Below are 14,171 nucleotides of genomic sequence, written 5' to 3' on the forward strand. Positions count from 1 at the left end.
ACTGACGACATTAGCCAAGCAATGAATGATAAACGTCTAACGCTTTTGGTCCTACTTGATTTTAGTAGTGCTTTAAACTCTGTTGATTTTGACCTGCTTCTTGCTAGACTTAAGTCCTCAAATCTATCTTCATCCGTGATAAATTGTTTTTCAACGTATTTACGTGGCCGTCGTCAATGCGTTAAAATGGCAGATGTCTTTTCAGATTGGATTGATCTTACCGCCGGTGTGCCACAAGAAGGGGTACTTTCTCCACTTGTATTTTCCCTTTTTATCAATCCAATAACAAAAAACCTCCCCTGTTCGTACCATTTATATGCCGATGATTTGCAATTGTATATTCATTTCGAGCCCGTCGACATTGTTGAAACACATAGAGTAATGTCACTTGCACTCGACCATATCTCTTCATGGACAAAAAAACATGGACTTCTCATAAATCCAACAAAAACCCAAATTGTACTTGTTGGTAGTAAACAAATAAATTCAAAAGTGAATTTTTCCACACTTCTTCTTTTCAAAATAGATGGTACAGAAATTCCATTCATGACTTCAGTCAAACACTTAGGTATTATCATTCATAAGCATTTAGAGTGGCACGATCAGGTTAACGAAGTTAGTCGTAAACTTTACAGCAGTTTGCACTCACTTAAAAGATTACAGAATTTCTTGCCAATTGATGTTAAGCAAACATTAGTCCAGAGCTTACTTCTTCCACTCCTTGACTACGCGGATGTATGTTATCCAGATGCTAACTCTGAATTGCTTGATAAGTTAGAACGATTGCAGAATATTTGTATTCGTTATATCTTTAATCTTCGCAAATTTGACCACATAACCGAGTATCGCACGCAACTACACTGGCTCAGTATCAGGCATAGAAGAAACATTCACATTCTATCACTTCTTCACAATATTTTAAATAATCCCACTTCGCCTGTTTATCTGAGACAGCTCATCCAACCTCTTTCTTTCACAACACGGACTATCTCTTCGTTCTTGTAACGAGAGAACCCTTTTGATACCCTGTCATCGCTCTATTTTTTTTGCCTCCTCTTTCACAGTAGTAGCCGCTCGATTGTGGAATAATCTACCCACTAATGTTAGAGACGCCCCTTCATTATTTACATTTAAGTCAAGATTGAAACGTCACTATCTCAATATTTAAATTGTTCCTTTATCCTTCTTCTTTCCTTCCCATCCCCTCATCTCTCTTCATAGTACAGTGTTATTTTTTATTTTTTAAATTTATATATTTATTTTTGTTTATCTTTGCTTTTAATTTGTGTATAAAATTGTAAGATTCAATATGTCCATGTATTTATTATTTTCTCAAACTGAACGGTTTGGGTAGGTAGGAAGAAATTGCCTTAAGGCAATATGCCCGCCCTTATATGTATATTTATTGTATATGTATATAAAGTGTCAAATAAATCAATATCTGTTGAATATGAATAACAGCTCCCAAGAGAATTGAATTAGGTTCTTGCCTACAAAAATTTGGAAAAACTCAAAACATTATAGATAAGTCTAAATTATTTTTACTTCCCCTGTGCATTTAACATTTATTAATTAGTTTCTATAAGAATTTGCTCCTGATATTTGGATGTTAACCAAAGTTTATACCACTACGGTTGAACTGCAGGCTTATTTTGTCATAATTTCGTTTCATAAGTTCGTTCATAATATTTATATCCATCTCACTCTAACGCAATCAAAGTCGTATTTCGCTCTTGTTTTCTCTCATACCAAACGAATAAGTTACAGAATAAGCCCACTGCTTTTGATTTTTTTGGCGAAGGTTTACTACACTAAAAGTAGTCATTTAGTAGCCAAAAGTCAGCTTATATGTAAAATAAACACTGATAACACTAATTCAATATAAATTTATTTTAATAACAGCATTAAATTATGACTTCGCACAAACACAAAAATAATTTGTTATTAAAACAAGATGTTCTTTTATATTAGCGTAAGTAATACGAGTGTGCTTATAATTATCAGAAAGCACGCTGAAAACATGAAATTGCATATTTTCAACGAGCTTATCATAATTTGGTTTTTCATAAACATGCTACCAAATGGTCATCTGTCAAACGAGAGCGATATTTGGTTTAATTATTATTATGGATAACTTATATAGCGCCATTTTCGTAACAAAATACCTCAAGGGCGCTTTACATAGTGATTCTTTTAAATTTGTAATTTATTAAAAATAATTTATTTTGTTGTTACATGCTAAGGATTTATTCAAATGATTTAGAGAACAAGTGGGTTTTAAGTTTTTTCCGAAACATCACTTCACTTTCACAGCCTCGCACCTCTGCTGGGAGAGCATTCCATGCCATAGGGCCTGCGACCGCAAATGCGCGTTCACTAAATTTAGTACGCTGTTTGCGTAGAGGTATAATAATTAATTAAATGTAGAAAAAACATAATCGCAGAAGAAAGTGAATAAAAAAAACGGATATTGTGTCAAATACGCATCACATCTCCACAAACATGGATGTTTAGAAAAACATCATTTGTAAAGAATCACAAAGTAAATTTCTATAAAAAAAAAAAACAGACTCGGAACGGATACGCGGTTGATGCTTTGGCCACCCATGATTTATACTATAAGTGGAAAACACAACCATAGTCGTTTGGTTCTGAGGATAACAAATGGTTTATTGTCCTTTTAAGACTGTAGAATATAGTCAAACCACATATTTGAATCGGTTATTTGAGCAACCCCATTAGTCAGTCGGTCTAAATTAAATGTTTATATCTAACTTTTTAATAGGGTTGTGGTCCTGTGGCTAGGGTCTCAAACTCACAGATTAAAGGTCCGTGGTCTGAATATCACTCTTCTTCAACTTTATTCTCATTTTCTAATAGTGAATTATTTACAACTCGTTGAAAACGGCCCTTAAAGTTAAATATTGGGGAATATCATCAGAACGGAAGTATTTCTTTCTTAAAAAAAAAACTCAAGTTCAAAAGTAAGTTACATCGTATTTTTTTAAAACTTGCCATTATTTTTTATACAACATTGGTTTCTTAACGGAATGAAGTGCGTTTCAAGTCAAAGTCACGTCCGTCAAAACCCTGACTTTTGTGGTTTTTCGAATGACCGATTCAATTTTTAGGGAGTTCCAGGAAGTTCTGTAATTAGTAAAGAATTGTCAGACGCCAGATGTCGTGAATCTTAGTATAACATTTTGAAAATCATACCAAACCCTGATCCCATAAACTATGCATTAATTATATCGTCATATCAATAGTGATTGATATAGTTTTTAAATAATCTGATTCATATTTACATGCACTATCTGCCCACTAACAAACAGGTATAAAAAAATTCGGAAAGTATAAACTTTGAACAATACTTTTGATTGTTTGAAAGACATTGTTTATTGCACATATACGTAGGTACATGTATTGTATCATATTTTATATATTGGTTGCACAACAGTCCAGTTTAAAAAAAACGTATTACCTTAAAGGCCCAAGACCATAAAATGTAAAACGGCAGATTAACTGTGTTTTGTGTGGTATATTCGAGCCAGTTGCATAAAAAAAGTTTTGTTAATAATGTTTCAAGTTCAATAAAATTGTTCCGTTTTTGTCAAAATGAGTTGTTTTACTTTACTTATTTTCATGCAAACTCTTTTGCGAGGTCTGTGTATTGCGTAAATTTCAGTTTATATAGTTTTGGCATTTTGAGTTTGGTTTATGAATAAATATAATGTGTATGTTTGCATTATAAATGTTTATCAATGTATTTATTCATTTTTGTTTGTGCTTATTTGTGTATTTACTGTGTCCTAACTCAACATAGGATGAAGGTTTCACGGAGTTGTAAAACGGCAATACAAAAGTTGTGTTTTGTATTATTCGGTAATCTTTGTTTGCATTCCCGTTAAACGCCTCCCATGTGAGCTGCTTCCAAAACCCATAAGGAGATGATAGTTGCTATTTTTAGACATCCCGCTTCGTGTATCGTTACTGTTTGTGTGTCTGTGTGTGCTAACACTGCTAACCCTGTGCCTGTGTCAGTTCAGCTTTGGCTAGTGTTAGAATCAGTCGACAATATTTCGGTCAAATTACTTCATAGCTTATCGCCCTATCAACTATTAGCCTGTTTCGTTTGACTTTGTTTCAAAGGGAGATTTTAAACGAGAAGTGACGCATTACGACAACGCCAGAGTGAGTACTTTGTTTGCTAGTGCATAACTTAAATTAAACTTAATTTAACATGACCAACACATTTAAAGGAAATTTCTAGAAACACTTAAATTTAGAACCTAAATTTACACAAAGTTTTAGCACAAATTGAAGTCGTATAGATAAAATCCCTCACACCGTTAATCGATTTTAAATTACGAAATAAATATTTGCTTTGGTTAATCTGCATTTGGTATTTTTTTGTATATTGTCTTGCTTTTCTAAAAACATCTAATTGTAGATAATACTGTACATACAACTACGTGTATTTTGTAGCTAATATATCACATGTTAATTCAGTAATTACTGTATTTTGTTCGTTCCATGTAAAAAATGTGACAGGACAATATTTTTTTACACCGTTATTAAATTATTTCTCAAAACTTGTTAAATTGTTTGGTTAAATTTCAATTTAAAAAAAACTATTTATTTGAATTTCAGAAGTTCACGATTAAATTTTTATTGTAATGGTGGCATAGTAAATTTGAGATATTTTCATAGCTTTGATGACAATAATCTAAAAAAATACAGTTACCTAGTGAGTTTTTGCTTGGGACCGACGATTTGTTGCTTTTTTTATTTTCTATTTGAATCAGTTATCTAAAAATAATAATTTGATCACATTGAATGAAGGAAGTAAAGTTTTGTTAATTAAAAAACAAACGTTTAATAAATAAACATAATATGTAATATGTAACATATATTATATTGTATTAACGAGCCAAGTGTATTTATTATTTACAGCGCTTATTTTTATAATTTTGTTGATGAAACCCAGATAAACTCAAAGAACACAAATTATGCACTACAGCGTAGTAACTTCATCCACTAAATGCGACAATTATTACAACTCTAAAATTTATTTTCTTCAACATTTAATTTATTTATTTATTAACTAACACCTATCTGAAGGCATCAAAATTTAAATATTTTGGTTAATCATAAAAAAAAAGATTTTTGATTTTTTTATATTTAAATTTTAAGCTTATTTTCTCTACACAAATGTTTGAAGATCCGTATTTTTTTATCTAACGCGAGCAATCATGTTAAAATCATACATTTGTTTATTTATTTAATAAGTTATATTTTTGCTCTCATGATTTACCAAAAAGTTTTAATTTTCAATATGTGATATTCTAAAGTTATAATATTATATAAAAGTAATATTTTAAAAGTTTTCATAAAATCTTAATGTATGTGGTCAAAGTTACTCTGACGGGCAAACAATATGATCTGAGTGGCTAAAATTTCCATTGGCGTGATCAATCTTGAAAAAGTGATCATTTGCATGCCTATGCCCGTCTAAGCTATTTTTGGCTGTGAAATCGAATCGATGATTCAGATGAGTTTTTATAATATGTTCTATTATAATTTTTTTATGTGTACACTCGATACTATTTACAAACTTAGTCATGTACTTTAAGAATAGAAGTTGACTTATTGCTGCGATTGCGTGTTTTTATACATCAACTTACGTTTCGTCTGTGGGAGTTCGAACATATTATAGTCATGTATATTTAGACCAACTAATTCCTTAATTTATACGTTTTCGAACGGCGAAACATTTTCATAAAAAAGTTGATTCTCTTAAAATGGGTTACATATTAAAGAAAAACAAGCAATCCCTGCAAATGTTCATATAAATAAATCAATTCGATGCTCGAAGAAAGTGGAAATTAAAGGATTAAAATATGTGAGTGTGAGTAAAATATATTTTCTTCAAACGTAATTTAATCAAAGCCTTACGAGAAACACCGTTTATTGAATGGGTGACGATTTGACAGTCAATCAGCCGTTAATATATAGTAGAACAGGGCCCCGATTACAATGGAAGTTAACATTTATATTCAATTTCATCTACAAAGTAAAATTAAGTTTTCTTAATGAAAATCAGAATATGCATACGTTTTTTTCCTTCTAAACATGTTTGATTAAAGATTACCGACGAAGATACTTTAAATGTTCATGCAAATATACTCATTTTTGTACACAAATATCGGTTTGTCTTTAAAGACAGTCGAAGATAACTCTGTTAACTTCCCATTGTAATCGGGGCCAGGATAATGTTTTAATGTTTGTTTGTGTAGCATGAGGTTATCATAACCATTCAAATGATAAACGTTTATTTTTTTTACGTCTTTCAGATAACGCTGTTATTTCAACTGAGAATTTGAAGAGCTACAATGTCAGGAGATCTAAAAGCAACCGTAAGTACAGGGTACACACTTTTTTTTACATATATTAAGTTTTTACTTACCCACAAATTGCGATGGATCTATTTATTATTTATTCATCACTCTAGGATTATGCGAAAAAAACATATTGGAGAACTTTAATTAAAAAATTCTGATCTTTTTATATTATACTAACATCTAAAATTAACTTGTGATGTTTTAAGTAAATTATTTGTACAAACTTGAGACATTAAAGGTTGAAGTTTATTGCCGAATATATTACTTTTGTTGACATCTGTTAGATAGAGTCAAAGCACCAATGAATGACCGTTTAAGGTTTAGCTTGTAGTGAAATCCACATTAAAGGTATAAACTTCATTATTTAAGCGTACAAAATAAAAGAAAACAATAAAAAACACATTCATTTTTCTAAGTACTTTTACTTTTTTATTGAAATACGAGTATTATAATTAATATTACTCTAAAAAAATATCAGAATCACCAGTGAATGACCACTACTACCCCAGTAAAAATAATACTCTGGTTTAGTTACATTATAACATTATAAAACACCCTAACACATTTGAATATGGATATATTCAAAAAATTGCATAAGAAATAGCATCAAATAAAACACTTACCACACCTTTCCTTATAAAAACACTATCAATCTCAGAACAATAACGGGAAGACGCATTTTTACCTTTTGACAACTCACAGTTAAAAACTGATGGATATGTTTTTTACCAAAAGATGTGTCCGCCTACTGCTTTGGTTCTAGTATCTAGAGTTAAAAGTTTTTTGTCGACACATCTAGCAATTCTTATTATATTGTGTTTTATAAACCAATGGTCATTTACTGGGGGGTGTTCTTTTACTGGTGCTTTGACCCTACTAGGTACCTATGAATTATAGTTATTTGAATTATAGTTATATGAATTATTTTATGTTTATCCATAATACGAGCAGCTCTCAGTATTGTTATTTATGTTTTTAAACTAAAAATAGTAAAAGTTTTTAATATTTTATGTTTTTAAACTAAAAATAGTAAAAGTTTTTAAAAATTAGTGAACAATCTTTGAACGAAATTTATTTTGTAAAATAATAAAATTATCGATACGAGCAACGTCCGCTTATAATCGGACACACAACACACACATTATTATCAAAATGTAAACTTAATTAGGTACTGTTTATGTAATAAATGTTTGTATGTACTTGTATATTTCATTATTGCTAGGAAGATTTTCTGGGATTACAGATTTGATTTATATTAATTAAAAGTTGTTTAAAAATATTTTTTTTAAATTAATCTTGCAAAATTCAATTTCAATTCAAACCGAATTTTAGATCTCACCAATATTTTTAAAAAATTATACTAAAAATATACTATTGTGAAATGTGGTCCCTAAAATAGGCATTTTATAATATGTGGGACCCTACTTTGTTTTTTAAAAATGGTTTTCTATAGATAAAGAATACATTGTGTTATTAACCAAATCTCATAATATCTTTTAAATTTAAATGTTTTCCTATTATTTCATAATTTACGTTTTTAAATGTATTTATGTTTATGTTATATGCATAGAAATAATATAAAATATTCTGCTATTATATATATTATATCTATACTTGTGCGTTATTTTTAAGAAGACTTGCGTATGTATGTACTTGTTTCTTAATTTTTTGCGAGAAATTTTTCCTATAAACCCTATTGATATTTTAAACCACAATATTGATATTACTGAGGGAAAATTATGCATCGTAATTGGTTATTTTGTTAGAATTGGTTAATTTAAAGTAATAAAAAATAAAAGACAGTCCGGAATAACTACATTAACTTGTCAATAAATTGTAGAATACCAAACAGCACACTCATGAAAAGAACATTTTAATTGCAATTTTTCTAGAAGTGCACATGTAGTCTGAAGTTTAATAAAAAACATTGTCATACTACGAAAATATTCTTCCTAAAAAAGACAAAACACGTATTCCAGCAAAAAATGCTTCAATTAAATTTTTAAAACTATTTTAAACAAATATTAAAAACTTAAACTAGAATATAAGAAAAATACCACAAAATTTGTGGGATTTAAAATGCATTTAATTCTTTCTGAAAATCAAAATTAAAGTTTTTTCTTCAATAACTTTTCTGTTCAATGTATTGTTTTTAAATTATTAGTACAAATTTTACATAAATACTTTCTCTTTGTGAAAATAGCAATATACAGATTGTCCGCATGCAGAATTTATACTTAATATAGTTAAATTAAATTATACTTAAAATATGAATACAATCAAAGTAATTTATTTATTATTTTACATAAAAATAATGCGAATCTTATTTTTTTGAAATCACTCCACTCAAATGGGGTCCTTCTAACCTCCAACATTCTTGTAATTTTTCCTTTATGTTGGCGAAAACTCGCTTGCAAAGTTCTGGACTGATAGCTGCAATCTCGCGCCAAATATTTTCTTGTAGGGCCCCTATTGTTGATGGCGAATTCCTGTATACGCGAGACTCGAAATATTCTCATAGAAAAAAGCCGTAAGGGACAGATCTGGTAATCTAGGGGGCCGAAGCGACTTGTCAATTGTCCAGAGAAAAGCTCTCTCCCTTTAGTCATTGAGTTCCTAGCGGTGTGTGCCGTGGCCCCATCCTGCTGGAAATGGGTTTTGTTATTGCAGCCAACACGGTGATGCTGCTCCGGTATAAAAAAATTGACCAGCATTGCGCTGTATCGTTGCGCGTTAGCAGTTTCACCTCTGCCGAAAAAATATGGTCCAATTATGCCATGTCCAGAAATGGTCCACCAAACTATGTTCTTTGGGCTGTGAAGAGGCTTTTCGTGGACTTCTTTAAGATTGTTCGCACTCTAATAACGTATATTCTATTTATTAGCGTACCCCCCTAATGTACGTGCGCCTCGTTACTAAAAAAGATGTTTTATTAACGCGTAGGCGTAGAAAATTCTTCCAGAACGACTCTAACATAATTCTGCTTTTTTGTGTAGTCCTCTTCATTCAACTGTTGGATGATTTGGAGTTTGTATGGAAGGAACTTCAATTGTTTTTTAATAATTTTGTGAACTGACGTATTTTTCATATCCGTCAATGCTGCAATCTTCGGATAGACTTATGTGGATTTTGCTAAATTTCCCTTCTCACAAGTTCTGCGTTTTTGGGAGTAGTAACAGACATGCCCATATCAATTGGTTTGACGGGCCATTCTTTAATCGTCGGATATCAAAGCGAAATCAAAACTGACGCCACAATCGAATTATTGTTCGCGAAATACGCCTCAACCTCAAAAGCGCGGTGCGATCTCGTCCACTGACTCATAGCTACTAAACAACTAAACACCCGCAACACTCCCGCGTCGATAGATACCCCGCTCCCTCTGCTGATACAATCCAATGTGTTAAATCTGCCGGCGGACACGCTGTACCTAAGTTAAGTCTAAATTTCAAGCGGCGTGATCTGCCAGTCCAAAAGTAATTATATTTTTGCTGTATAACACTTGTAATTAATTTATGTTAGTTTTTTATTATCTTGGAAAATGAGTGTTTTAATCTAATATTTGTTTGTTTTATTTTGTTATTTGTGTGATTTCGAAAACACAACATTTGAAAATAGCAAAGTCCAATGATTTTTATACCAGACTTCAACCTTAAATATGACATGTAATCTTCCAAACTGAGAATGTTGAGATACGGTAATAATATGAAACAACCTTTGGAAAATTTTAGAATAAAATTAATTTCCCACAACAATAGTAAAGATTTTAGATTTTTGTTAATTACGTGTACTTTTCAATGCGCTTATATTAAATGCTACAAAGTATTTTTGTACTGTTTCATAACTAATGAATAAATATATCACTTTTATTATCTAAGAAAACCAAATATTACAACACTTATTTTTGTAAAGCACCTACGCGGATTCTATACACATATTTCTGTATGAAAATATTTTTTTCGTAGAATCTCTAACACAATGCTTCTTTGTGTTCACTAATAGAAAATTAGGGAAACTCATTCAGCGAAATAAAACAAATATTTACCATAAACTTATTATTAACTTGTTTCAGAATAAATAGCATAATTCGCATAAATTTGTTGAGAGTCGGACACTATTAGTTGTAAAAAGTGATTACTAAAAAAACGTAGTAGTATTTTTATTTTAATATTTTTTTCATTTGAAGAAGAAAATAATCAAATTTTTTCTTAAACATGGGTAAGTGAATTAAACAGAGTTATGACTTAAAATAATAAATATTGAAATGTTACTTACATAAATTTAATTGATATTAAAATATAATATAATCGTGAATTTCAATTCTCACTCACAATGTTTCGCGTTTGATGGTGACATAAGTAATAAGATACCTATGCTGTTAAGATTTTAAAATTTGTCCAACAATATTTTAAGTGTGTCTAATCGTTTGTAGACAAAAACTAGATTATACTCTCTTGGAGATCAAAATTGATGGAGACAATGGACATGGCGAACATTTGGAGAAGGGTGTATGAAAGACGAGCTCTTACAGAGCTTATGACTCGACATTGCGCTACCCTAGTTCTTGTATGTTCAATAGACAATTTTGCAAATTGTACAAAAGTCATTTTATTTGTTTTTAAAGTCAAATCAATAAGTGGAGGTTGGCACTAAAAAATGCTTAAAATACTATTTAATAACGGATTTTTTTTTGCTACATGAACGCCTAATAAGATAATAAACATGTTGGAATTCATACCTTAATTTTGTTTAGATGGTCTATTGAACATACAAGATTTAGGGTAGCGATTGGCTGATTAAATGATCACTTTACAGACGGCATACCTAAAATTCAACATTATGCATATATTTAAAGAGCTATATTTCTATTGTCCACCTCGTGGTCAAATGGACTGCGCATATACCTACCGTGTTAGAGGTCTCAGGTTCAATTCCCGACATGGCTGAGATGAAATATTGGTTTCAAAAATGTTAATTTACATGCAAATGTGTGGTAAAATTATGGACGATATGATGTATAAATGTATGTTATGTAAAGCCGAGATGACCATTATCGACAAAATAAAGATAGGAGCTCTGCGTTTGTTTGGACATATTGAGCGAATGGACGGCAAAATATGGCTAAAACATTCACTATTGATAAACGCAAAAAACGAGGAACACCGAGAAAGACGTGGCACGACCAAATCCAACTCGAAGATGGACAGGTCAAAATAAAATAATCCGGAATAATCGTCGTGCGTGCATGAGAATATGTATAAATGTGGAGGAAGCGAGGTATGGAAAGACAGAGTTATGTGGCGTTCTATCCTCTCTGCCTACCCCTACGGATAAACGGCGTGATGTTTTGTACATAAAATCGGGAAATTTCCAGATGTCATGTTCTTAAGTTAGGATGGAACTTCGCAGTGACATAAATATTTATAAATAGACCTGTTATTACAAGTGCATTTTCATGACACCTTTCGGCTTCCGCAAGTGTGACGTCATTGTCTCTAGCAACTGCTACTGAGCACTTCGTGGGTATGTAGTTCAAAGTCACAAACGCCTATGTCAACATAACAACGTCAGGGAAAAGTTGACATACTGCCAAAATCGTCACCTTTCATTTTATTTAGGTTCATAAAACATTAATTTGAATGCCGAGAACCAACATTAAAAGGCAATTTAATATATTGTAATTCCCGCATAGTTTCAATATTACGTTCTCCCATGTATGTATGTGGCCTTATTCTGTAACTAATTCATTCGTATAGTATGAGAGGAAACGAAAGCGAAATACGATATATGACGAACGAACGAACTTACGAAACGAAATTGTGACAGAATAAGCCTGCTGTATCTTAAAGAATAAATCACGGGATCACATTCAACGAAATACTCGGTGTAATTTCCAAAACATTATAATTTTGGAACCAAATAAGATAATTTCGATCTATAAAAAACTTTTAATGAGGCACTTACAAATCAATATTAAAACCTTTTGAATCTGCTCAAAAGTCAATAGTTAAAATAATTTTTAAAAAGCCCTTTAGGTACCCCAGCATCAAGTTATTTAAGGAATTTCAGATCTCAAATATAAGGCAATTATATATTTTTAGAATAATAATGTTTGTGAAAGCAAATCATTCTACCAAATCCCAAAAGGAACACTCCCACACTACCAGAAGTCAAACTAGAGGATGGGTCATGGGGTCTATCACCAACTCTGAATTCGGGCAAAGAAATTTCAGGTTTCTGGGCCCCAAAATATTTAATATGTTACCCGAACATTGCAAAACCATGACCTGGATTCAATTTTTAAAAATGTAAAAAATTGGTTACTGGATTTAGGTGGAGAAAAATCAGAAAATTTATTTAAAATACGTTCTTAAATAATAAATGGTTTAAATTAATATTGTTTAACTGTATAGTAAATTAACTAGTAGGTAGTTTTGTTATTCAACATTATTTTTGGTACGTGTATTTTGTACATACACTAATAAGCGGAATGGGAAATGTTGTAGTACGTAAAGTGGCCATTTAACCCAGCCAATGACAGGTCATAAGCCCTGTAAACGCTCGAATATCCATAATCTTGAATTTGAAAAAATCTACCTCATCTCTGTAGGGATATTAATAAAAAAAGTAATGTTATTGTTTATTTTTGCATAAAAATGTCTGCCTTAAAACAAGTCGTACCTAGTTAGGCAGACTAGACATGATCCAGAGAAATCTATTACCCAAGTGTGTATGTGGTAGATAAAATAATTGTTATTTTGTTTAATAAACTATGATTATTATTATTATTATTTTTTTTAAATATTTTTTTCAAATAATAATAGTACGTTTTAAAATATTGTATCTGAGACTACAGATGTTTTGGCATTAAAACAAAGTGGATTTTAGGTTATTAAATCATCTAAAAAAAGCATTTTTACGAGGAAAGGGCTTCGGTATTTTATTCACGTATAAAATAGCTTATTCCAATAATTTCTTCATTATTAGCTTCAAACGGCAAAAAGTGGACGCCCACGTTTTATCCTCTAAAATACCGGTTCCTAAAAGGTTTTCCGCAAAACCTTGGGGTTCCGTGGAAGGGTCACGGGGTTCCGAGAGTTAGGGGGCGTATTGTCGTAGAAAACTGGCAGTAATTAGCGCCGCGACACCGGCTCTTTTATTGGTAATGAAATCCTTTGAAAAATGCCTTTGTCTGGTCTTTCTTAACAAGTCGAACATTATAACATGCAAACAGTAAGGTGTCATGGGTCTCAATAATAATATTTTTTGTCAATATGCTTTTTTACTGTCGAGATGGGGTTCGGCCAACAAAAGGTAAATCCATTAGGGTTCTACAGCAAAAAAAAAAAATGGCACCCCCGTTCTAAGGTACAGATATTGTTTCAACAATATTTTAAGAATATCCAAATGTTTGTAGCCAATGCTGGATTGCACTCCCTAGAGAGTTATCAAGATTAAAATTTATTTTTAAATTTTAAACTAGTACATACGTAATTTATGAATTTCCTAGTATTTACTTTATCTAATTATCAGCAAACTTTATATTAATTAGCAATATTAGTACACTATACACAACACTTTTTAAGAACTAGCTTATTTGTTACACACATATTTTTTAAGCTTTTAAAATAAAATATTTTCTTCTCTTGTTTCTAATCGTATTCCTTCATATAAATATGTATTGACTTGTACCAAGTTCGGTCTCAATAATTATTTATGGAAGTGAAACGTGGAACTGACAGAAGAAAGATGAAAGGAGAGTTAACGTGA

The 14,171-nt window shown here is 31.1% G+C and overlaps 1 protein-coding gene across 1 annotated transcript in view; it reads left to right on the forward strand.

Annotated features, from left to right (window-relative positions):
• Positions 1 to 3,986: 3,986 nt before the first annotated feature.
• Phyhd1 (Phytanoyl-CoA dioxygenase domain containing 1) overlaps positions 3,987 to 14,171 on the forward strand; it is a 41,777-nt gene continuing 31,592 nt past the window's right edge. The window contains exons 1-2 of the mRNA XM_088232995.1: positions 3,987 to 4,191; positions 6,354 to 6,416. Of these exons, the coding sequence (XP_088089121.1) occupies positions 6,393 to 6,416 (24 nt within the window). The 5' untranslated portion in view covers positions 3,987 to 4,191; positions 6,354 to 6,392. The remainder of the gene's footprint in view (positions 4,192 to 6,353; positions 6,417 to 14,171) is intronic.

The sequence above is a fragment of the Micrasema longulum genome, unplaced genomic scaffold (genome assembly GCF_059751315.1).
Source record: "Micrasema longulum isolate JH-2025_06_02 unplaced genomic scaffold, ASM5975131v1 h1tg001048l, whole genome shotgun sequence".
NCBI lineage: Eukaryota > Metazoa > Arthropoda > Insecta > Trichoptera > Brachycentridae > Micrasema > Micrasema longulum.